The sequence below is a fragment of the Doryrhamphus excisus genome, chromosome 23 (genome assembly GCF_030265055.1).
Source record: "Doryrhamphus excisus isolate RoL2022-K1 chromosome 23, RoL_Dexc_1.0, whole genome shotgun sequence".
NCBI classification, from domain to species: domain Eukaryota; kingdom Metazoa; phylum Chordata; class Actinopteri; order Syngnathiformes; family Syngnathidae; genus Doryrhamphus; species Doryrhamphus excisus.
Window position 1 is genome coordinate 12,464,686 of NC_080488.1, and position 27,356 is coordinate 12,492,041.

At 40.5% G+C, this 27,356-nt stretch overlaps 1 protein-coding gene across 8 annotated transcripts in view; it reads left to right on the plus strand.

Annotated features, from left to right (window-relative positions):
• The window catches only part of il1rapl2 (interleukin 1 receptor accessory protein-like 2), a 203,688-nt gene that overhangs the window by 122,885 nt on the left and 53,447 nt on the right, over nt 1-27,356 (plus strand). For 5 of the 8 annotated variants that reach the window (XR_009120848.1, XM_058062861.1, XM_058062860.1 and 2 more), the window contains 3 exons: nt 18,422-18,591; nt 19,194-19,297; nt 27,170-27,356. Coding sequence is in view for 7 of the 8 variants with exons in the window: in XM_058062861.1 (XP_057918844.1) it covers nt 18,422-18,591; nt 19,194-19,297; nt 27,170-27,356 (461 nt within the window). In the remaining variant the exon portion in view is untranslated. The other 3 variants (XM_058062863.1, XM_058062859.1, XM_058062864.1) reach the window with 2 other exon arrangements.

A 27,356-nucleotide genomic window follows, 5' to 3' on the forward strand; every position in this document is an offset into this window, starting at 1 on the left:
CACGAGGCCTCTTGCCTTGCCTTGATAATTATAGCAAGTCAGTGTCACATTATTACACCGTTTATAATGTTAGATATGCTGAGATATTTAAATGAGTTTTTTTGGTACTGTGTATCGGTACTATATCGGTTAAAATACGCAACGGTGCAAATTTTTATATATCGCTATAAACACAATGGGAGGCTAGCAAAGCAATTGAACTAACCGTACAATCAACAGTGTGAGATACAAAAATAATGAGCATATTAACATTTTCAACGCAATGTATGTAAACCATAAGGTTAATCACTGACAATGTTTCAAAGTGTATGGTTAGGAATGATTAAATATGATGGATTATTTGAAAGCGTTATTTTCTTCGTCACCTTTCTGTCCTCATGGGACTTATAGTTGCTCTTGTTCCTGTCAACAGTTTGGAGGCAAAGGGATGCAAATTGCCTGCTAAATTAAAACAGTACGGCATATCCTTTAAGATCAGTCGAAAGAATAGACATATTTCCTTCGTAGATTATGCTGTTAGATGTGTATGTACCATATGTGTGTGTGTGTGTGTGTGTGTGTGTGTGTGTGTTGTGCCTGTGAAGCCTCTCGGTACTGTGTGGACTCTAATTGGCTACTGTAGCAGAGTTTCCTGCAGCGACTTGAACTGACTGCTGGGGCAGACACATGCTCGCACACACACACACACACACACACACACACACACAATAGCAGATAAGGCTGAAATTAATGATGACAATAATGTCAGCGGAGAAACAATGCCTGCGACAGAAATTGAGTGTGAAACAAGACCAGATGAGTGCATATTGATCGATACGACATTGTGTCTCGACGTCTCTCCGTCTATTTTCAACTTGTCATACATAGCAGTCAACAGGGAAAGACAGATTTTAGGCTTCATTGTACTTATTAAATAGTTATTTTTTGTGACAAATTGCTAAATTTTACATTTGAATGTTTGCAATTAGGTGGCACGGTGGTCTAGTGGTTAGGGCACAGACTCTGTGTGGAGTTTGGAGTGTGGAGTTTGTTTACGTGTGCATGTGTTGAAATTTCCCAACAATGCGTAACCTGCACGTTACACTCATGCAGGTTCTTCAACCTCCTTATTGCTTTCCATTCCCAGCGCTTATCAAATGTACTTGTGCCACCTTGTGGCCGTCTTTAAGGCCTAAAACTGCTCTATAAGTGAAATCCAGTAATGTGCGGTTGCACAGTTATTTTTGCTTCTAGTGCCAAATAACGTTAAAGATAAAAATACCTCTGGATTGGGTGTGTGTGTTTACGAAAACGTATAAAAACATCTTTTGCTTTGAATAACTTGAACGCATGTAGAGCAACTACCACTACCATGGAGAATGTTGCTGTTATTCTCCATGTGTACATGAAGATTGAGAACATTAGATCGGTTGTATTTCCTGTGGAATACTTGAAACCCTTTCCTTGTGGAATATTTGATGCAGCTGAGCCTCACCCAGACACAACCTCCAACCGTCCCTGGTTGTTGAGTTTGAGACCCCCGATACAGAGGATGAAAATACAAATCCTCAGATCAGGATCAACAAATCTGATTTCCCTGCAGTGTGAACAAGACCTCAGACAAGCAGAGTTAATACAGCCTGTGTCAGCACTGCTGATCAGTCCACGTGTACCAAGTGTACTTGGTCTGAGTCAGAAGGGAATATTTGGTCCGACTAAGTCAGAAATGGAAGTGAAGGTTTGAAAGAAACCCATTTCCCACCTTAATTGATTAGATTGATGTTGCAACAAAATGAAACAAGTTCTCTTCATAATAGTACAGAATAAGACCAAGTAAAGGCACAAATTGAATCCCTGCCATATTTCCCATATGCTTGCTTTCATTTATCGTAGGAAATGCACTTATTTTCCTTCTTCACGCCATGACTGTACAGGTGTTGACCGAGCACACAAGCCTTGCACTTATATGACATGCAAGGTCCTTTGAAAGCCCTTTCCTGAGATCAACGGGATGCTGTGACTGTGTCTCTCGCATGCATACACTAGAGTGCCGCTATTACAGAATGCAGTTATGCAGAAAAAAGTAGGAGGCATTTCCCAGGTGCTGCAACCATTCCGCACAAAAACAAAGAGAGCAACCGTTCATTCATGAGCACAGGCATCCTCAGCTGACCTATTTAAATGATTAAACCCGGCTCAGAAAGAAGATTGGACCGGAGGGTGCTATGGGTGACTATGGGAGGTATACCGGGGTGTGAGTTGTACCTCCGACAGTACTAATAGCACGTTGGCTAGTGCTCATTTTCTGATGTCTTTCAAAGGCCAGTTGGAGGGGAAGGATGTTAGGCTTATAAGCTCAGCATACAGGTCCATTAAAATGCATGATGTCACTGGAGGCCTCCAAAAGGACCACCGACAGCCGTGTGTGTGTAGTGCCCACTAAGCACATGTTTCATCCTCATTTAAAGAAGCAGCCAGCTTTTTCATGCATATTGCATATGCACAGAGAAGGAAATGTGTGTAATCTGTACTTACACACATGTGCATGCAATAAACGGTGTCCAACTTTTTTTCAACACTGTTTATATACGTATATATATATGTGTGTGTGTGTGTGTGTGTGTGTGCAAATATATACAGTTTCACTTGAAAAGGCAGTACTGTAAATGTATATTTAGACAAAATATCTAAACCACTATGCCATAACATAATCAACACAAAAAATGGTTTACATGAAAATAACAGATATAACACCATGAACTATTTATCCATCCATCCATTGTCTACCGCTTATCCTCACGAGGGTCGCAGGGGCTGCTGGAGCCTATCCCAGCTGTTTTCGGGCCAGAGGCGGGGTCCACACTGGACTGGTGGCCAGCCAATCCCAGGGCACATATAGACAAACAACCATTCACACTCACATTCATACCTATGGACAATTTGCATGATCAATTTGGGGGGAACATGCAAACTCCACACAGAGATGGCCGAGGGTGGGATTGAACTCAGCTCTCCTAGCTGTGAGGTCTGCGCGCTAACCACTTGACCGCCGTGCAGCCACAAACTATTTACTTTTTTTTTTGCTAGTGACTGTTGTTTAATGCATTGAAAGGGGAAAGTGTTATTATTATTGTTAATATTGTCATTGTTATTATACTATTTATTTAATTTATTGTGATTGTTTTTGTTATTATGATTATTATTATTATCAGTAATGGATTTGTGTCTTCTCTTTTCAATAGTTCAGGGGTTGTGGAGCTGGACTGTGGTGGAGTTGGGGTTCTTTTCTTTGTTGAAATAATTTTGAAAGAAAGTACACTGGTACCTTTTCAAAAGTACTGACTTGGCACTGGCATCGGATAACATGTAAACAATCCCCAACTCTAGTTACATGTGTGTGTACTCCATCACTCTGCATCTACTTCTTGTCTCTCCCTTCCATCGCAGCTCTGACCCCCCCCCCCCCCCCAACTCCCACCATTGCTCCCATCCCCTCTACCCTTCCTCTCCCCCGTTCTTTATCATTTTATCATCTCTGTATTATGCTGCAGCTGTAGGGGCAGAGTGTGTGCGATAGCAATCGTAGCTGTCCGATTAAATCTTGTTGCGCCGTCCCTGAACCATGAGATGGTTTATTGATATTTTGCAAGAATTTTCAGAAGACTAGAGTGTCTTGATTTTATCCCTGATCTAACTAGGCAACTTGGGGATTAACAGGCCCTTTCATCTAAAACATGCTGGAGGGCTCTTTGTTCAGAAAGCTCAAACTATTTAACTTCAAGTGCCATATCACTTTGCTAAATATTTATGGGTCACATACCAAAATGTCTTGGGATACATTCAGTTTGGAATGATGAAAGAGTGTTGTCCGCCGCTAGAGCAGAAGACGGATATTTTAATAGAGCCATAAAAACGCTTTAAAGATGCAATACAGACACATAACAGAAATCACTATTCATATCCCTCCATGCTCCCTGGGCAACAATTAAACACTGTTTTAATGATTTGATTAACACAAAATACATAAATACAAGATGTATTTTACATAAATACAAGATGTTGCCAGCAACTGAATTGTCAAGGCTCCTCTTGAATTACCATAAGTCTTTATTATCCAAATCATTCCAATAGGGTTTGCAGTGAAAGACTTTAGTGATATACAGTATGTGTCGTTATGGTAATCATAGGGCAGAGTGGATGTTTACAGAGCAGATTTGGACGGACTGAGACAAGGAAGAAAGCTTTATGCGGCAAAATTCTACAGAAATGTGATATTTTATATTTGAGGTGTGTTTTTTTTGGTTTTGCAGTCTTGTTAATTGCTATTTTGTTGCATTTTCCGTGTTTTTTATTGGTCACAGTTAATGTTGTTTTTTCATCTACATTCTTTGGAACATACAAGTAAAAAAGATGGTAGCGACACTTAATGACAGATAACATGATGATCCCGTGCAGTCCGTTAATGTAGTAATTGGATATAATTATGAAAACAAAAGCACATAACTTCCAGAAATCGATTCTGAAGTCAATTCAATATGAGGCTTATTACTGAGCCAAATGCTCACAGATCAGTAACAGCACCACCTAACAAGACCAGCACTCTTCAGGTTCAAACACTTTCAATGCACAGCGGACATCATATTTGCTTATTTATCTCCAGTAATGCACACAGAACAATGAAGAACCGCATGCTGTCACCTTTCTTCTGTACAACTTACTTTCTGTGTGGATGAGCACATTACGGAAATCTCGATGTTCGGCACTGATGTTGTCAAGCTGTTTTTATTCAAGCTGTGTTCGGGAACCTCGGGCCTACTATTTACTGTAACAACCTTCTGGTGTTGTAACAATGATGTTCTGAATTGTGGTCTCCGTGAATGCACCTTGCTGGGAATGTTAATGGTGGATAAGAATGTGTGTTGTTAAAGTGAGAAAGGAAGGTGTGTGTGTGTGTGTGTGTGTGTGTGTGTGTGTAAGGTGAGCTGCTGTGTTGGAACTGGGTATTACAATTGGTGTTAATATAACTTAAAAAGAGCATCAGTCTCTGTGGAACTCTGTGGGACTTTTAAGTACACACAGAATAGATGACAGATAGACAAATGGATGAATGGGACTTGACAAGTGGCTAACAAAACAGTCGGGTAAAGTCAAGATCTTCACTTATCTTCTAAATGCTGACGGACAACAAGGGATGCAGGACATGCAGGAGCAACAGCAGAGGTGATGGGAATTCCTGCTTATTTTTTGAGGCATTGAATAAACTCCATGTAGCACTTGGAGTTTAGGTAAGCTTCAGGAAAATGTCCATTCCCAACACAAAAAGAAGAAAAAAATGCTTTTTGTGAAGCATAACTTTCACTTTTACATAAACGTTTTGCTTTTGTGACAATAATGAAATATCTAAACAACAACTGTCAACCTTGTGGCCGTTTTTATGGCTTAAAACTGCTCTAAAAGTGGCATCTATTCGTGTGCAGTTGCATCATCACTTATTTTTGTGCAAAAAAACTTTAATTATGTATAAAGTCTTCGGGATTGGGCGTTCCAGTTCATAAAAACATATGAATGTGCGGCCTTCATGTCCCATTTGTGCAAAACAGATATTTTTGGTGACAAGGGGGCGCTGCCCCGTGGTTCAGAACCACTGTTTTAAAGTTTGCCCAACTCTGTTGGAGAGGATAAATAAAGACTCTAAACTGTCCACAGCTGCAAACGTGTGTATGAATGGTTGTCTGTGTAGCATAGTTCCCATGTCCCGCTCCCTGGAACAGTTTGGCTGTTCCCAGATGCCCTACCATCTGCCTGATAAATGAGCCCATCCTACACCATCCCAAACCTAAATTCTTATATTATCCCCTTAAAACTGTCCAAATCCCCATTTCTGTCCATTGCACCATTCCAATCTAGGTCTGATACTTACAGTGGACCACATCCACTTACACACACTAACCCACAGGGGATGGGATGCCATTCAAGATAGATGTATAAGTTGGACAAACGTCCCATATGGCATTGTATGGTTTAGGTGGGTGGGTGTTTGTGTACAGATGGAAGTGTGTGTAAACGTCAGAGGAAGATCATCCCTCAGGCGGTACCATTAAATTTGGCTTTGTTCAGCTATGCTGCATGTAGTCTGCGTTGAGTTGATTGAAAAATAATACCAACAACTCATTTCTCAACAGTTTAAAAGAAAAATGTAAAAATGCTGTTGCAAGCCTGGCCTCAAGAGGCAGACTCACAGACTCTCCGGTTGGAAAACAAGTGACTTTTCCAGCTGGACTTCGACAAAAGTCTGTAGAAGTGTTGATGAGAGGATGATTACCAACATAGTTCAGAGCAGCCATTTTTGGGAGGTGTCCTGTTTCATGCCAATGAGCCACTGATCATTCCGCCCCACCCTACCAGTAGCAGTCAGCACTTCGGTGTGAGTGAAGGACTAGTACAGAAAGTGAAAGCAGCTTGGTGTTGAAATAAAAGTTGCGTTCAGAAAACATTTTCTCCACCAAAAGGAAATAAGGGGATTATCCCTGAAGTCAGGATATTACCCACGTCACCCTTGGAGCAGGAGATCTAAGTCTGATGGCACATTGCACCTCAGACCATGGTTCGGATCCCCAACAGCAATGGCTAATCCACTTCTTTTTAGTCCCTTGATGTGACAATCTGTGCGTCCGAGAACCCTGCATACTAGTACATGATAGTAGTTCCGTGCAGTTGCTTGTGACAGAAGACAATAGCAGATCTCAACACAGTGTGGTCCTATGCTCGTTCCTTCTATCTATCTGCGTGCTTGCCTGTCTTATCCTATCGTCACACCTCGCTCTGTGGGTGGGTGGGGTTAGCTGACTGAAAGACCGAGACATAGAGATTGACCGACACTGTCTGTGACCTCATTCATTCCGTTCACAACAAAGTCGAAAGAACGTGAACGGACTGACTCGACACGGACAGGCTAACGACAAATTGACCGAAATGAACGGATGTTTTTACTGAATGAACCGGAATGATCCGGTTCACTGAAATCAACAGTTTTTCCCACCTCAAGTGTGTTGCGTTCTACTCCCTCGTTCTTCAGTCATTCCATTACCGGGTTAAAAATGTCAGGTTTGCGTTTTGCTGTTACTTTTTTTAAACATTGTATAACTGTCATTTTAAAATATTCTTCCACAGAGGAAAAATACGCATGTGATTGAATTTTATTGTGAAAATATTACAGTAAGAAGTCCATCCTTGCTTCCAGAGTTCGCCGGGTCATCGGGTACATGCAATGTAAATCACTCTGAATTTTCCCAAAAGTTTCAGCAGTTTAAGTATTCCGTAAGACAATACTTTGGAGAACTACTTTTTAACGACATGTTCGATACATTTAACACATTTGGGAGGTTTTTGAAAAGCTTGACATTTTTGAGAGTCAAAGTTTTCACCTCTAATTTCACTGCAGAATACATGGACTCATAGATCTGATCTTACACCGTCATACATTATTCAAAACACACTTTCCGTGTGTCAGCAGTGATTTACCAGCTTGTGTCTCATGCTAACTCATCAGCAGACTGACACAGGCCATGCACACATTAACTACATTGCATTGCTGCCTATTCAAACCGGACTTTTTCACGCTTGCACGCAAGCTCTCGCTCACATACCCAGGAGTGTGTGCTCTCACCGTGCTTGAACACCCACACACGTTGAGCTTAAACCTTGATGACTGGGGTTTTTCCTATCTGATTAGAAGTGCAGTGTCTGCAACTCTTCTTCTGTCCTTCAGAGAATCACTCTCTGCTCCTCTTCGCTGCTGTCTCTATGCGGCTGTTCAGTTATTCTGAATTCTCCCTGGTAAATACAAAAACTAATACTAACTATATAATTCAAAATGCTGCACTGTCTCCGTAACAAAGAACAAAGCTGCACAAATTGGCTCTGAAAAAGGATCCAAGCTGAGAGATGATGCTTTGGGAAACAATATTGAAGACAGTGATTGACTGTTGATAATTTAGGGTTTTCCTCTTCGGTTCAGCCCCCCCCCCTCGTAACCTTCACCACTTGATGGACTGAAACAAAACATAATTCATCACCATTGTTGATTTTGTTCTTAGTTGATTCATCTGAAGCTGAAGTTTTGACTAATTTTGTGATCGGCTAGGCCCTAATGAACCAAATCAATACTTACTGGTTTGTTCTGTAACATACTAATTGGATAATTAATTAATCATTGGTTAACCTAAACACATTGAAAGTATAAAATTCAACTATCTATGGTTAGTGAACGCTTCTTAGTTATCACTGTCTATTTCTTAGTTGCAGATCCTTTAACATGTTCAAGAAAACCATATTCATCCTTGATAGAATTGATAGATCCTTGATGGTCATGGCATTTGAGTGGATTCCTCCATTCACTTTTCACTTTCCTTTTCCTTGGTGCTCTTCCCCCAGGAGAGTCGTGCCTCACATAAATGGAAGTGATGTTGTCGACGTATCCCGCTCCTCTGATCCTTTCACGTCTTGTTTCTTTTAGTCAACCTCTTGCCCGCTCCCTCTATTCCAGTTTCATGGAGGGCAGCCATTCATGATCCCCTAAACCGGCATAATAATCTTTTTCTGACCAATATGACACAACCAGTGGTATGGACTTCTCAGCTGTCACTCGGAGTGTTATGTGACAGTTGGAATCCCAACTGTATAATCTGTTTAGCATCTAAAAGAAGCAAAGTTGCCTTTCAGTTTCCGTATATAAGATGGCAATCAAACTGGGGCACATTCATAGTACTTTTCGCTTGTACTTGTTTAATCCTGTGCGCCAAGGCTGTATATGTTGCTTAACATTTTTCAGGTTGATGGAGCATCCTGATGTTTATCAGTGCTCAAGGGAGCAGGTGATGTATATGGCCGACTCACCGGGAAAATAGCTGCCCCAAAATGAGATATGTTTCTCCCGCAAACAAACCAGTTACAAACTCATTTGTACACCGAAGAGCTCCAAACTATAAAACGCAAGTGAGGCTTTAAGACAACACTTAAAGGGGCCATTCCGTCTAGAATAGAATAGACAGTTGTTGTTTTGGAGGTGCATCGTGGGTCTTAGCTTTTCAATAAATGATGCTTTAACCTTTATACCCTACCTACACTTTCTCTAACCTGTGTTCTTAAATCAATGGCATTTTCCAATGTGGATGGATTGCTAGAGTCCAAATAAAGCTTCCGTAGTGTTGCACCAAAATGTTAACCTTGTCAACTGAATACTGTTTATATGCAAATACACACTTATCCAAAGCCTACAACTTCATACAATATTATTAAATTAAAGTATTTCACAGAAATCCGGTACATTCAAGGACTGAGCTATCCCTGTTGTTAATTGCACTGCATAGCAAACAGTAAACATCCTTTTTCCCCTTTCTTCCCTTCATACGGTCTTGTTAATTTGATCACTTGTCACATTAATTGCTTTAAGGACATTCATTTGTAGACAAACAAATGCAGCCTGTAATGAGTGCATGAGTTATTAAACATTTGTACTGTCAATTTACTGGCATCTCATTAAAAACCAATGATAATTTATGGAGCACTCCACCAAACAAAGAGCTTTGACAGTGTGAGTGCTATTAATGGAGCAATGAGGAAGCAATGATTGGATCTGTGTAAACATAGATAAATTACCTATGCGCCTTAGTTAGATTTTCCATCTGGTGACAAGGTGTTGCTATTCAAATAGGGAACTTTGCAGTGAGCAATACCACAGCGCTGTGGAGGCCTTGATTTTTGGTTTGTTTATGCTTTTAATTGGTGGGGGGGGGGGGGGGGGGGGGTGGAAGCGGAGCTGGTCAAGGTGACCGGGCAAGACTTCCTGTGCCATATGATTGTCCTCGCTTCAGAAGGACTGGCACAAAGAGTGGCAAAGTTTGTTTTTGTGGCTCGTGGTGTGTCCAAGGAGCATCAAACAAAGTGCGAAATCACAGCACTTGACGAAAAAACAAAATCAGTGAAGACATCAACATGTAAACATTGTGGGCTTTTTAACAATGTGTGTTAAAGTGGGTATATATAGTTAAGAGATAAGCATAAAGATGTAGTAATAATAATAATATCCAACAATTGGTATATATATGTATGGCTGCACAGTGGAGAGTGATTAGCACGCAGGCCACACAGCTAGGAGACCCGAGTTCAATTCCACTCTCGGCCATCTCTGTGTGGAGTTTGCATGTTCTCCCCGTGCATGCGTGGGTTTTCTCCGGGTACTCCGGTTTCCTCCCCATTGCAAAAACATGCTAGGTTAATTGGCCACTCCAAATTGTCCATAGGTATGAATGTGAGTGTGAATGGAAACAAAATGGAAACAAAACATTTTAATGCTAACTTGCTTGCAAGGCTGGTGAGTTAAGTTAAGTAAGGTTATTGTTCATTATGCAAAGGCTGATATATGATGCAAAATCTGTAACGATAAGCCAGTAAGAATGGCTAGCTGTGAATTGGCTGATTGTCTGTATTATTAGTAACCCTGCTAGCCACACTGCTAATTAAACATCTAGCAGACATGTTCTCGTATCTTCCTTTGAAATATTATCTTCAAAAATTCTATATTGGAATATTTTACATTCATATAACTCGGTGAATTTCAGGAGGCAAAAAGAATGGCACTTCCTTACCTTTCATTCCTGAACGACTCATTCTACACAAAGATTCGCTCCCATGTTGTTGCCAGCCAAGCATGAATGTTGTTGTATGGAACCACTGTCACCACAATGAACAGAAATGTTTTCATTTTGTTAAGTTAAGCACAAAAGGTCAATGAAAAGGTCTGTTTGGGATTGTGTTTACATTCTTGTCTGAAATAAGGTCAGCAATTTAATTACGCCCCCTCATTAGTTGAGCTGTATTGGCGAGCCAGTGTTCAAGAATTTTTTGGTGGTTAAAATATTTAAAAAATAAGGGATTTTATTTTGTACTTTCTGTACTTGTCTTACACCCTTGTACGTTAGCTTATATGTACTGTATACAATTACTCACTCCCCTTCTCCTTCTCTGTTGGGGGCTGTCAGTGAGCAGGTGTGCAGCAATTTCTTTATTAATGACAGGCATGAGGAGGGCCTATGGGACAATGGCCGTGTGTGTGTGTGTCTGTGTGTGTCTGTGTGTGTGTCTGTGTGTGTGACAAATGTGGGAAAATGTGTGTTGTAAGTCCCAGTGACATATTGACAAATGAGGCGGTGAGAAGTTTACATATGAAAATTCCGACACATACACATAGCAAAATTCATGACAATATTTGAATGCTTATTTCTGCTGAGAGGATATTTCCATAGTATTTTAGGCTAGCTTAATGTCATCCTTCCAACATATGCCACTGTGGAAACCACAACTGTAACACTACTGTAAAATCTCCTCTTTTTCTTTCCTGTAAAATCAACCTATAGCAGCATTGGAAGATATTGTTTTGAGAATATATAATATATCACTATATTGTATATATATATTACTATTGTACTCATTATGTCATTGTATGGTCAAATCACCTCGTACTTTGGTACGTGAAAAATTAAAATTAATTAAAAAAAATGAAACTTCAACTATATTAGGAAAGCAGGAAGTGAACAAATGTAACAGTTAGTGATTGTAAAAGTACCAGATGGAGGGGGAGGATTTAATAAGCTTTGCTTCTTCCTACTCCTTTTGGACATGTGGAACTGGGAACTGATTATGGGATGCACTCAATTGGAATCTGATGCATGTTCAAATGAAATAAAACCATTCCCAACTTTTGAATTGTACATATCAGCAATGAAACCCGGTTGTAGAGTGTAGTTGAAGTGGACCCTGTTGAATCCCATTCTTAATTAAAATGCACATAAGTATGTAGAGATAAGTCATTTACGATGAATATCCATATATGTATGTTTTCAAAACTTTGGAGTCTTTGCTATTTTGGCCTTTGGATTTTCATATGAAATATTTAGCATCGGATCTGTGCTTTTACGAGGTCTTTCAGCATTAATCATGCATAAAGTTTCAAGGCAGCATTTTTGACAGAACTTACCAGCAAAGCATAGTGTGCTTCTGCTTTTATGCTGTCATGTACTGATATGATGTGAACTTGCTGCTTTGAATACGAACTTCAAGTGAAGGGGAGCGCCACTGATTTTATATGTCATGGTCTCACCACGTTTCGGGAAGCGCACTCGCGCACGTCTGTAAGACGAAAGGGCTCTCCAGTCCTGAGTTAGGACAGCTGAGTGTCAACTAACTAAGTCTAGCAAAGTGTGTGTCATGTGTCATTGACTCAAGCCAAAGTGTATATTCTATTTTTATTGCACTTTGAGAAAGTACTGCTTTTGTACGCTTACCACTTAACCTTGACGGTTTCCTTTGGAGCCCAATAATTAGCTCTTTGGTGCTACTCGGCTTGGTGGAGCTTGAACCTCAAGGGACAGAAATGGTCTGTGCTCTTATACTTTTTAAGGAAACATTTGCTGCCACTCTAATCATTTTGGAATCTAATATCATTTCTGTTATTTGAAGCTCATTGTGCTGTGCTGCAATTGCATATTTGTCATGGAGTGCATCCTCGCACATTTGCGATTCAGCAATCATCCTAACATCAGTAATCATTTCTAAAAACATGATTATGGCTTAGGTGGGGGAGGGGAGGGGGTCCTATCCTATCCTATCCTATCAAATCCAGTTTATCCTCACTAGGGTTGTGGGGTATGCTGAAGCCTCTAAACTGCCTCTCAATTTTTCACCGATTATTGCAAATGTTGAGCTGAAAGCAATTATTTTAAGCCTATTGTGCTTCAAACAAATCCATTCAAACAAATTATACCGCTGTGGTTGTACCATTTATGCACAATATTATACTCTGTATGAATTATAAATTGTGTGTGCCAATGACTGCTTGACCTATTCCCCACCAGCTAGTAGGCTGGTTGGATATCATCAGAATGTTGAGGTGATTACATTTTGGGATCACTTGCTAGGAAATTGACAGAATGACGAATGAAGGACTCATTCTTTGCATTTTTTTAATTACGCAGCTCCTTTCAGCTGCTTCGCCAGGGCGGGGCTGGGCTCCTCGCAGGGCGTCAGAGAAGCGACGGCGACTCGGACAAGCAGCTGAAGTGACAGATTTTGCTTGAGTTGACAATAATTTGATGTTCTGCAATCTTTGTGGCTAAAAATGCACCTAGGCAATTTATCAAGCCTCAGGTTTAACAAGTGTAAATGTGTGAAGGCGGATGGCTTCAGGACTTTTGAGTAACACTCTTTGTGTTGAGATCAAGGCTAAAGGTGTAGTATAGCTATTGGCTGTCTGAGCTAGCACATTTAAAAGAATGTTATGTCGTAGAAAATATGAGTACATTACAGTATACTGGCATATATATTTATATTTTGTCATGTATTGTCTCAGCACACCTCTATTCAGTACTGTATGTAGAGTATACTGTGTCTGTCAAATAGCATATTTTGATTAGCATTTTTCCAATACTGAATTTTGTAAGGGAATCAAGAATGAATGTTTGTGGGAAATTCCAAAGTATCACGGCATTAAACAGAGGGCAGGTTGTGGTCAACTCCATTTATTCAGGTCTGATTCTTGTACGAGGACTGTGTGTGTGTGTGTGTGTGTGTGTGTTGGGTGGGTACAGGTTTAGTGATGCTGCAAAGGATTACTCCAATTCACTAGTGTTAAAATGAATGCAATTGTAACATATGCAATAGGCATTTATTTTGTGCTAAAACATGTATATAGTATAATGAATATGAGTGTGAATGGTTGTTTGTCTATATGTGCCCTGTGATTGGCTGGCGACCAGTCCACAGGGTGTACCCCGCCTCTCGCCCAAAGACAGCTGGGATAGGCTCCAGCACCCCCACGGCCCTCGTGAGGCTAAGCGGTAGAAAATGAATGAATGAATGATGAACATATAACATATAACCGGCACTCCATTACATGTTGTGTATTTGTCAGTGGAGCATAACAGCTTGACATTCAGGACCATGGACAGCCACAGTAGCTGTTCCCTTTTCATGAAAACTGCTACTTAAAGCATTATGTCACAATTTGACTGTGAAATAACAGCTACAGAATCATGCTGGGAGTCCACTGGCTTGCAATGAGTAGAAAAAGTGCTTGTCATTGCCACTGCAAGCCCAGTTCATCTCCTTAAGTGGTCTGTAATACTGGTGCAAACCAGAGTGGACGCCTCGTCCAGTATTGTTATTGCTAGTTCAAGCATCTGTGCCAATGTTATTGTTCAGAGTTGTGTGTGGTCAATGTGTTTGTGTGCATGTCTTGCCAGAAATGTGCCACTTTTTCCCAGTCTCTGACACTTGGTTATGTAGGTGGTGGTATTTTGGTAGCATCTTGTGGGAAAATCCATATGCAGATTGTTTTGCAGGGGATAATATCTGCTCATGCTAAAACCCCGCCCACACAGTCAATCCCAGCTGTGCTCCTCCATGCACACACTGACACATAACCATGACGGAGAAAAATACAACACCCACTCATGCACACTCACACATGCATAAGCACGTGAGAATTAACTATTGGAGTCTACTATGGTAGAATGGCCGGCAGATATGTGTGCCCGACTGGCTCCATGGTCACTGAATGCATCTTCTTCTCTAATTTAAGAATGCATGTGTATTGTGTATAGGCTACACATAATAGACCCAAATGTGTCCCACGGTCTCAAGTGTTGCCAGCTCATGTATTCCGAATGGCTGACTCTGGCTGGCCTCTATTACCTTTCCGACACACTCTTTTTCACACACACTAACATAGCCTCACAATGTGTGCACCTCTCAAATAATAAATCAAACACAGCACACACACACGGGTGGTCCAAGGGTTATGTACCAGTTCCATTCCTAGACGGTCATGAATGTCGACTTTTGGTGTAATTTGGATCCTTTTAACATTAATAAATATAAGAATTATAGGTAAGTAATAAAAAATATATAATCCCATACATCTGTGATTGTGTTACACACTACAACGAGCGTTGCAAACATATTGGGAGGAGGAAGCCTCAGTAATGAGACCACTACGCTGCTTAGTTATCGCTGGCCATTTCAAAGAAGCGGTTCCTTTCACATGTTCAAAGATATCTTTTTTGATAGTTGCTGCATCCAAGCAGCTTGGACCGGGCAGGCAGCCAGTGTTGCTGTCTTATGATGTCGAATTTCACTTTCACTTCGTTTTACGTCATGCCACCAGAGGAGTTTGCCTCAATGTCCAAAAGTAATGAAGATTAAAGTTAGTTAACTAAAAAGAACTAAACTATGTATTACCATGTTAATGCAATTAGTTCTCTATTTCTAGTATTAAAAATTTATGTCAGTGCACGAATAACCACGAAATGCCAAAACTCACAACTTGACAGCTTCATGTATTGCAGTGGCTATGTCTTTCCCTCCGTCTTTCTTCCAGATTCTTAGGATCGTGTTGCTCTCGGAAAAGTAGTCAATGATCACACAATCGAAAAAAAAACCCATTAAAAAACAAAAAAAAATTCACATTTATGTGCAAACACACGCAACAAAATGAGTTAATATGAGCTAGCTAACAATGGAAGTCATGGGAAATACTTATTTTGATGCTATAGCCCTCTAAAAAATAAAACATTTACATAACGGATTTGTATATTAACCAAGCTACAGTGATATTATTATTATTATAGCAGCTAACACGGAAAACAATTTTTATCTTGCGGACTAGCATGATGCCTCGCTAATCCCTCGTCTCAGCGACGGAGAAGTGGATAGCTAGCTCTCAATAAATGCCTCATAAAAATACGCCAAGATACTGCAACCCCAGTAGGTTCCCAGTAGTTTTCTATCAGTTAAATGTATGTGTTACACAACTCCGATTGTGCTACGTGAGTGTCCCGAAAGCCCTTCTGAAAAGTCAGAAATACACTGAAAATACACTGAGCTATTAGACTGAAAAAATACACATTAATGCTTGATTTCATGTAGTTGTTGAATAAAGCATTTTTTAAATCGAAACCACTCTTAGCAGAACATTCGCTGTGCTGAACCTGAAGTCATGTCTTTTTTTTGGAAATCTGGAATGCTGTCTCCGAAGGTTTGGTTTAGTGAAGTGGACTCCTATTTTTTTTCCCAAAATAACAGAATCTGCTGGAAAAGGAAGAATGGATGAGACACCGACTGACACGCATGAGCACACAGCGTCCAATCATTGGACAAAGACTGAACACAGACACATCTCAACAGAGTAATCACAAAGAAGGGGCATAGCTGGACATTACACAAGGGTAAATGCACACCTGACACAAAAGGTGCGGGTGGTGCTTCTCAGACAATGTTGCATAATGGATTAAGCATAACGGCTCACAGGAATCAATTTTCAAGACAAAAATAAGGAAGTCACTGACTAGCTCAGGTAACACTATTTTATTTGGGGGAGCTAAATCAGGGGCCAGTTTTGAGCTACGAGAAAACTCAAAATGAGTTTACTGACCCGTTGGAAATCGTAACAGGTCATTACTCATGACATGTAGCACTATGACTCACTGTGTCATCTTAGAAAGAATGCTAAAATCATCACACACCAACCTAACACTCGAGAGGTATGAAATATATATCACATACATCATGTAGTCCACCACAAGCAATGCATGATGGGAAGCCGTTAAAATAGTGTTATACTGAGGAATGACCTCCTGTGATTTCCAATTGGTTGACAAGCGTGTTGTAAGTTCCTTTATAGCACGTGATTGGCTCCTGCCTTCTCTTCACTGACTGGCAAGCCGCATAGCATTTAAACGATTAGTAATAGCTCCGAAGTAGAGGAGGTGTCACAAGATTAGAATATAGCCATAAATTAGCTGCGGGGTTCAAAGCTTAAGAAAAAAGTAGCGGCTCATACGCTGGAAATTAGTCATTTGTTTCAAAAGGTCAGATGAAAACCAAACTGCTGAAACGGCTGTGATCCTAAAATATATACAAAATACAGTAGTTTATCTGATAATCAAATGTAAATTCTGTGTTATGGTCTGCGTAAACAAGCATCGCATTCTGAGGGGACAGCAGTGTTCACTGAATGACTGCTATTAAACAGTGTTTGTGTAGAGCTACGCTAAATCTCCCCTGACGTGATTCCTATTGCTAAAGCAATAAATGCAGACAATTAAGCATGTGGTCTTAAATTTCTACCACCGTCTCAAACAAATGAAGTCTTTAAATCATCGGTTGTCCCGTAACTGCGTACTTTTTTTATCTGCATGGCACAGTCATTTTTATATGTAGTTAAATAGGCATTCCAAAAAATATTTTTTTTAAAATATTTGTATACTGTTGGTAAAATACCAATAAAACCAATAAAACAACCTAATGCATTACCTTTTAAATATTACCAATATTTTATGCTTATATTGCACAAATTTTCGAACAGGCTAATTCTGTTTTTCCAAGCTAAAGTGTGGATGTCATTCACTCCACATCAATCAAATACATCATTCAGTCTGTCAGGGCATCGGGGTGTCTCCATAGGGATTCAAATCCATAAATTACATTTAAAAATTCTTGGAAATGGTTATCTTGCTTTGTGTTGGCGTCATCCTGAAACCATGATCCAAAAGGCTGACATTTGGTGATTCATCAATCATCAGACATTTGTAAAGAATACAGACAGCTACTTTGCATTGTGTCTCTTGTGGCTGTGGCCAGTAAATAAAACAGAGGAAGACAATAAGGATGCGAAGCTGATGAGGTATTTGTGGGCGTATGGCAGGTCCGGAGGCCTTATCTCTTCAGGACAGTACCATTTTATTTCAAGGCCTCACAGCAAGTGCTTGAGGCCGGCACTTTAGCAAAGAACATCTATCTTAACCCGAGATGAAAAGGAAAGTATAAGTCACGGGAACATGCAAGTGAGGGGCAAAGAAATAAAATATGGAAGGGAAAGGAAAAATAAGAGCTTAATGGAAAAGCCAGCATCATGTGACCATCAAAAGTTATGCTTAAATAAACTCATAAGTCATACTAAGTTATACTAAGTCATAACAAGTCATACTAAGTCATACTGCACACAGACCACATGGACACGTGCTTTGTATGATGTTCATTTTTCCTTCCATGGCAATAGCTTTCCTTTTCCTTGGTAAACTGCAGCTTTGGAAACAGAATGAAGTCAAAAAAGCAAGTTTTGTGTTTACGTGCCAAAATTAAAATTGAATTTGTTTATAGGAGTCCGTAACCACAAAACGTTGACCAAGCTGACCAAGTCTCTAACATTCCACATTTCCCCTCCACCGCCTCGTCTTCTTTTTCGTTTAATGCCAACACTCTGCACTTTTGATGAATGTTTTACTTTACACTGACAAATAAGTGATTTTTTTCTTAACCAAGTTTCATGGCCAGCATGTACAGTATGTGACTGTAAAATCCATTTGTTTTGTATTCTTTCTTTCCTCAGTGGATGGGTGTATCGACTGGTCAGTGGATCTTAAGGAGTACCATGTTCTGGCTGGTGAGCCAGCAAGAGTGAAATGTGCCTTGTTCTACAGCTACATCCGCACCAACTACACAATGGCCACCAACGCCAAACTGCGTCTCATCTGGTACAAGAACAAAGGAGATGCTGAGGTAAAGTTGATTTTTTTATTTGTAGTTTTTCTTGAGGTAAAGTGACGTTGCAGGCATTGTAGAAATGGAGTTCAGGTATTGGCAAACATAATGAACCTACACAAATGGCCCCATTCATCTTGGAGAGTAATGTGTGTCTATGTATAGTATCTACAGTACAGTGTGTATCCCTTACACTGCTATATTACCAATAAACATCAGAAATGCCAGAGTTTTAATGATATATATGTATATATATATGTATATATTTCAATAAACATATTTTATTTAACATAGGTCAGTAATAATGTATACACTCACCAAAAATCAATGCTTTTGTTTGAGTATTCCTAGTTGACCCACCTCACAGGTGCGTCATATCAAGATGCTGATTAGACAGTATGATAATTGCACAACTGTGGCTTCGGTTGGCCACAATAGTGAGCCACTCCAAAATGTGCAGGTCAACTGTATTATAGGAGCATCTTAATACGCCACACCTGTGATAATACAGGTACAATTTACAGCATACGTGTACCACTATTGGAAAGTACTCCATTTTTAGAAGTATTTAAGAAAATCTGATTCATGACACTCGTCTGCATTTACTCTTCACCCTCCAGGAGCCTATCATCTTCTCAGGCCATAGGCTGAGTAAAGAAGATGACTCAATCTGGTTCCGGTCTGCAGAAATGGAAGATAACGGTTTCTACACCTGTGTACTACGGTAAGATGTTTTGGTCTGCAGAAATGGAAGATAATGGTTTCTACACCTGTGTACTACGGTAAGGTGTTTGGTCCTTCAGACATTTGCTGTGTTCTTGTATCAAACATCACATTCACACGGGAAACAAGGCTTTGCTGAGATCACATTTCTGTTTGAAAACAAGTACCCGGTTGGTCTCAACCATACATTACAGCAGGGGTGGGCAAACTATGGCCCCGGGGGCCACATGCGGTCCACCAAGCGTTTGAATCCGGCCCGCCAGTTGCTTTCTAAGTATTTTCTAACTAACTTTCTAAATGTTTCTAAGTAGTCTCTTAGCTGTGAGGTCTGCACGTTAACCACTCGACCGCCGTGCAGCCTAGTATCACACTTTTACAGATAAAATTAGACAAATAATTCAAGGAAAATGATAAGCATAAAATAGTGTGTGTTAAATGTATGTTCTGGTTTCCCAGACAATTTTGTTAACTCAATGCGGCCCACGAGTCAAAATATTTGCCCACTGCTGCATTACAGCCTTGTAATGTCTACATTCCTTCAAAATGTCTCGAGGTCCAACCTTTTGTGCGATGGTTGACATCCTCCTCTGCCTTTTTGGTGCTGAAGGTTCCGTCAACACTGTGGGTTTTGTCAGGGAGAAACTTGCAAACATACAAAGACTGCAAGCTAGCAAGCCGGCCTTGACAGGTGTGAATTGGAGTGTCTGTGGTGGCCAGTTGATTGGCTCATCTGCAACCCTAATGAGGACATTGTTTTAATAGAATATGACTAATGTCCTATATAATAATGTCTTTAGGCAAATAACACTAAAGGGACCCTTTGACTTCATTCACACTATGAGCTTCAGGTGCACTGGAATAAAGTAGCGTTCCTTTGCATTGCACCCAAAATCACCACCCTCTCTATTTGATCTTGTTTAGTTTCCTCCTCTGCACAACCGACTCGGCTTCTCCCTACTCCCCCTTTTTTTTTCTCCACAGCTAATCTGCTTTGCCTCCATCTCTCCATCTTCTGCACATCGAGCTCCCTTTTCATCCAGTGCCTCCTGGTCCATCTTCCTCCCAGTATATCTGTGGTTGCATCTTTACGCCTGAACCCACTTCTCTTTTACACCATCATCATACCCCCCCAACTCCCCCCAGTGCTCTCCACCCACCTCCTATTCCTGCCAGAGCCTGACACCTATCCTCCTTAATAAGCTCCCTCTCTGTCTGCGCTCCCCCTCTCTCAGCATGACAACCTAATTAGGGCTTGGTGTCTGTCATTGTCACTTTCTCCTGCAACACACACGCACGCACACACACACACACACACACACACACACACACACGCAAAACAACCTCATCAGGTTCATACATTATGAGAAGACGTACTTCTACTATACCCGATTCATTGCTAATATGCACTTCAATCAGGTAATTACCTTTGATTTCCCCTTGTTTCTTATGTATGTAAAGCACACCATGTTGCCCACAGCTTCCCTTGAAAGTAACATTTACAGGCTCAATCAAGATATGAGAATACGGGCTTGATTCATCTCAGTTTCTCATTTATGCTTCAAGTTTTAAATTAAAATGTTATTTCTTGTCTTTAACTTTGCCTATCAGAACTCTCTGTAGTGAGAGTGCGTTTCCTATTTTAGTTGGAACTGGCGAGCATTATTTTATCTTTACACACACTTAGAGTATCACCAAACTGCTTTACATGTATGACGCCAAAGAAGAACCATTACATTTAGGGAATGCTTAGAAATATAAAAGATCCAGCAGATTGTGACAAAGTGGGAAATGTCTGTTCAGTCACTTTGCAAAGTTGCATCGCAGTAGGACTAGGGTAACTCGGGTTGAGTATAATCGATATATTATCAGATACCGCTGCCAAATCGGTACTTTTCAAATGCCACTGGTGGTTAAACGGTGCCCAATCCGGTACTTCAAAAATTAAAAACCTGAAAAGTGCATGCATTCCGCTTTTTAAATGGGACCTATGATGCTTTTTCCAATTTTCTGACCTGTAAATGTTGTTAAAATGTTGTATTATCGTGTTAAACGATGCCAAAGATTTAGATAATGAGGTTTTACGCATCTGGAAGTGCGCCCTGAATGAACGCTCCGTTTCAAAGACAGCCCATTTTGGAAATCCAAGGAAATACAGCTGGAATAGGTGCAGATTCTGGAAGATCTACAAAGCTTTCTGTGCTGGGTATCGTGTGTATTGAAGACTATAAGCGACAGCAGCCTCTGAGTTGAGATGACAGCAGTGCTGCCGACAAAAAGTACTAGAAAACAAGGTTGTGTGAGATGTAAGCTGCTGCAAAAAAGGTTGATACGAGAGAGAAGCTCAGTAGAGGCAAACAGAGCAGTTGAGAAATTGCCATTTCGTAATGACGAGCTGGGTTGAACGCTTTGAACAGCAGTAGTTTCATTAAGGCGCATCTTGTTAGAATGGGTTCGACTGTTGGAGCGCCGGGCGGACATTTGAACTGTTTCTATATTGCTCATGGAATAAGTCTGTACTGACACGAGGCTAATTGTACCATGCAGGGGCCCACTTCACGCATAAAGTCCAGGACGCTTGGGTAGTGTGAGTGCACTGATCCGCATCCAGGCGTGGCATGCTTCCTCCTTCCTCCTCCTCTGGAAGGGATTGGAAGGGGTAGTCTAGGCCGTGGCACGATTCCATGCACACACTTATCCAAGTCATGGAATGACTGTAATGCGATGCTATTAATGACAACCAACACTAATTCATAATAGAAACAAAACCCCAAGAGTCAGTTACTGGATCCGATTCTCCAGCTCAGGGCTGATGACATTTTTGGGGGGTTTTACCAATTTACTTTTTTTGTTCCATAACCCCCAGGACATTTTATTGCGTCCAACCTCATCAGCAATGGTGCACAGCAAAAGGCTTTGGTCAACAATCAGACAAAATGTAGAAAAGTACATATCCAGGTACAGAATATCCCACAGCCATATTGCGTATTATATTGGAGATGTGTAGTGTACAAGTGTACGATGTCCGCATATTGTGTCTGTTTCAACATTTAGCTTTTGTCAATGAATTGAAATGAACATCTGATTTATGTTAGCCATCTGTTTCCTGAGGACGTGTGCTCCTCTGCAGCCTTCTTCTAGCTCCGCTACTCCCCAGTGGTCTTTCTAGTAAGCTGAACCACCTGTCTCCCTTTCCAGGATGAATACACATCTACGACGATCCAACAAAACAAACTCACACATCGTGGTCACGGGGGGTGTTTAGTGATGCCAGATGAATGTTTAACCTTTCTCTTTATCAGAGTTTTATGGATAAAGCCAGCGAGCGGGAGCAGGCGTACACAATGACAGTAGGAGAGAAGGAGAGAGTGGTCATTTGAAGTGTCTTTGGCAGTCCTCTATGGCTTGGCAGCCATTGAGTCGGAACCACTCTCATGCCAGTTTGGACCGTGTGCCAGTTCATGCCAGCTTGAAAGCTCGAGCTGAGCCTTTCAGAAAAGAAAAGAAAAAAAGGTTTAATTGCTTTGAAGTTCAGCGTTTTTTTTAAGGTGTTCTGCAATGTGAGATGACTTGGTGGTGCAGTGGAAGGTTAGAAGACAAAGAAACGTTTAGAGATGAAAAGCACCTGCAAGGAAGTCAAATGTTGGGGGATCAGAGTTTATCAAACTTTTTGGGATCATGGGCCTGTCTGTGTGACAGGTCTGGATTCTTGTTTAGGTTTTTCTATTGGTGGATATTACACACACACTCACACACCGTGACACACTCACCCAGCACAATCGCATATGACTCACGCACACAGGCTTAAGTTTCACTTTCTAAAAGGCTGCAACAATTGCTCTATAGACTAAATGGACAATACAGATTGATGAGTCCAGCCCTGTCACAAGGGTCGTGGAGGTGCTGGAGCCTATCCCAGCTGTCTTCGGGCGAGAGGCGGGGTCCACCTTGGACTGGTGCAGCCCAATACTGTAATGAAGGAATAGGTATTGATGGGCCAGGAAGATGATGGATGCAGACTTTCATTCAATGGAGGACACGTTTGTCAGCTGTATTTGGATTTAGTATTTTGCAGACTTTATTTGGGCAGCCTTCATGCAGAGCGATGACGTCATACTTTTTTTTTTTGCACGTTTCCTGTGTTGAATGCATTCTTTTGCCTTTTTGTTGCGGGTTCCTCGTTCCCTGCTATTATTCTCCTGCTCAGGCGCATTCCCACCTCCCACGGTGAGTTTTATGTTAGCCCAAGCTGCGCTCTATGTAGCAGTTTTGTGTCGCTCCGTGTGAGCCATCTTTTGTTAAATACAATAGTTGATTTTAAGATTTTACTTACCTCGCTATTGATGAAGTGCGAATTTAGTTATTTGTGTGTTATGAATGACTGTTTAACTTAATGTTACCGCAAACCCGTGACTGAGGCCGAATGTCTGTGGTCAACAAACCTGGAGCGCTTTGGTTATTTTCTGTCACTTTTTCCGTGACCAATATTATAAGGCTGAAATTATACCCTGACTGGCTATATCTGTGCAAATATTAAAGCTCTATGACTGAAATGAGTCTCTGAGTCGCCGCAAGAAAATTGGATGTGCTGCATGCCAATTCTCTGTCCCAACTTTCAAAGCCTTGCTTTCCACCTCATTACATGAAGGACATGACACTTACAGCACTGCCAGTGATTGTTGGCCTTGGCTGTAAGTCATGAGGCGCAATATCAGGTGATATGGATATAATCCATATAAATACTATTGCATTGCTTTTTTCCCCTTGCGCAGTTGACCATTTTGTCCTACTTTACCAGACGTCCTCTTGACTCATTTGGAGTAGTCATTTACAGTCCTGAACAAGCCTAATTAAATATATTGGCCAAATGTGAAGGACAGACTTTTTAATCAATCCAATAAACCGAAAAAAAAAAAAAATCTATTGAAATGTAAATTGAATAGAATTGATTTTGGACCTCATCATCAAATTTGCATAATTTGCCATGATGCAAAAGTCAGTGGTTGTGTGTGGAAAAAGTACAACCAGACTTTTTGGTTTGCATCCAAGCCATGTAGTAAGTGTGTGTTGATTTTAAAGATAATGTACACACCATTGTACATGTAATAACTCTAAACCCGACAGTGATAAGTGAATGTCTGTGAAGTAGGATTCTGTTTGTAAAAATTAATATTTTCATAGTTAGAGCATATTAAACCTGTTGATGTTTAACATTATTACAGCCTTCTAGACATGAAGTAACACCCAATACAGTATACATAATAATAATAAACAACACATAACATAATATAAACTCACACGTTATCATTGTTACAGCTAACAACAATGTGAAACCCCGAAATTGGAAGGCCAGAGTGGCGAGGGATTACTAAAAATAAATGTATGGGATTTTATCTTATCCGGTCCAGCTTCTCAATGTTGCTTCAATGAGTTTGTCACAGGTTGACTTTATATTTTTATGACCACCATAAACCGTCGGTTCATTAGTCCGCTACAATCAGGGTAGGATCACCTCAGTAACAGCCAATTTAAAAAAAACCACTGCATGGAAACATGATTTACAAAAGCACTTCTAGTGTTGCTATGCTCTTGTTGATCTGCTTACTTCAACATCTAAGGAGGGCTTTGTTAGGTAGAGGACGATCACTGACGCATATAATGAAATGTTGCATTTTTAAAAGCAAGCACAAACGCCATTCATAGCAACAAGTGCAATATAGCTTGTGTGCTTGTTTGTGTGGACGCCTCCGTATGCGCAGGTGTCCACGTTCCCCCTTGCTTGCCTGTTAGTTAGATTGATAGTCAAATTAATCTGCAGCTCCATCCAGGTATAAACATGCTGCCTGCTGGCCAGGATACATCCCCCTCTATTAGCACCATAACTCAAAGCACCCTGCAGCAGGCTGGCCTGATCAGCCGAGGGTAATTGCAAGGAGGGTGTACTTGATTTATTGACAAGGAGGATATGGCGGATTACATGATGATTTGGAGATTAATTAGTTTTGCATTTTAGGTAATTGGCATTTTTAGATAGCTTTACACGCACACACACAGCAGCCGGCTTAGGAAGGTTTGTCAGGGCGGTTTAAAGGACGACTGGCAAGTGTATAAATAAACGCTGAGACGGAAACTTGACCAGGAAATATTCTGCCTTCTGAGGTTGTTCCACATCTCTTAATATGAACATTGTTGACTCAATTGCTCCATTCGCAAATAGGCGTTCAAAATCCACTGGTGAGCCGTGGCTTAATGACACTACTCGTGCAATCAGGCGTGACTGCCGGCGTGCAGACAGAAAGTGGGGAAAAAGAACTTCATGTTTCCCTGGAGAGTTTGAGAGGCTCCCTGTCTAATTATCAAAAAGTCGTTAGGGTGGCAAAAACGCAATATATGTCGAACCTGGTGTCTAATAAGAGGAGTAGACCTCAGGTCCTCAGCTTACACACATATATATTTATATATATATACACACACACACACACACATATATATATATAGATATATTTTATATTTTTTAATATATATAATTTTTAAATATATATTTTATATATTTTTTTATATAACTCTGTGCTCAGCTGTGTTATGTGAGTTTGACATTGTACCACTATCTGAATTTTTACTCATCACTTATTCCTCAACCATGTGACCATGACATAAAATATAAACAATGCAATTAAAACAGAACTAAGACTTTAGCTTTAAGTGCTTCATATTTCCATGTGTTTTTATTGACATACATAAACCAATACCATCAAAGCATCGCGATGTACATACAGTACATGCAATAGTGGCCTGCTTGAGTCATGTTCCACCATAAAATTTAGCGAGGATATACATAATTTACGTCGATTTGAGATTTTGTCACACATAAGAACTAGGGATGATAATTTGAGAGTGATCCATTTACAAGACGACAGAAGACTAAATGAGAATATACTTCAAACGATGTATGAAGTTTATTTTTGTGTGTCGTTGTATGGCCTGTTACTTTTCAATGTCTGTGTCCAATTCAATGAAATTAGCTGGAGTGTATTTCACAAGTTGTCAATAAAAATAAAGGCTGACAAATGGATAAGTGTGTGTGTGAAAACGAGACCGAGAGAGTTAGGTTTGGGGGGGGGGGGGGGGCATACTGGTAAAGGTAAATGAATCACTGGAGGGGAAAACGACATGCTGCAGGATCGAGGCAGCACGGTGAAGAGGAGAGAAACTAAAAGGCTTTTTATTCCCTTATTTTAATACTCAGTGGTCTTGTTTAGGTCACCGACTGCAGCAATCCCTGCATGAGTGTGTGAAGTGGGAATGACAGAGAGATCAATGAGTGCTTTTGTGTCTGGAGGTGAACTTGGAACAACACACGCATATTCATAAAAAAAATATGGTCACCTTGAGAGATTTTGAAGTCTCCAGTCTGAAAATGTGTTGCATCATACACACAATAGCTGTATTTGCACCATTTTGTTGATATGTTCGCCACGGGGTGTATTGTTGCTCTACCAGGTAGATTCCAGGTGTTGGCTGGGTCTGCTTACCATTTAGGATTAGAGCGCTCTACTGTTTGTGACATAATCCATGAGAGGCTGCCATTTTGGTGTTTTTTTTTTAATTGGTGTTGCCAAAAAGCGGAAAAAATACAAATAGAAAGCAGAACTTACACAAGTTTCATATACCCAAGTTATTTCAACTTCTTTCTTGGGGTTTTTCTACATTCATTTATTCATTTTCTACCACTTTTCCTCACGAGGGTCACGGGTGCTGGAGCCTATCCCAGCTGTCTTAATTAATAATATAATTAATAATATAGTTAATATATAATTAATTAATAATAATGAATGATTATTTTGTCCAAATTTTCCACATTTGTGATCTTCTCTAGGAACTCGACATACTGCATGAAGGTCTCCATGTCCATGACTGTAGAGGAGAGCGACGAGGGGAAGTGCTTCAGCAGCAACATCCGCTATCTGGCGAAAGCAGAGATTACCCACAGCAAAATGATCACATGTCGTGATATCGACGACTACTTGGCTCCATATAAACAACCCCTGATGACCTGGTACAAG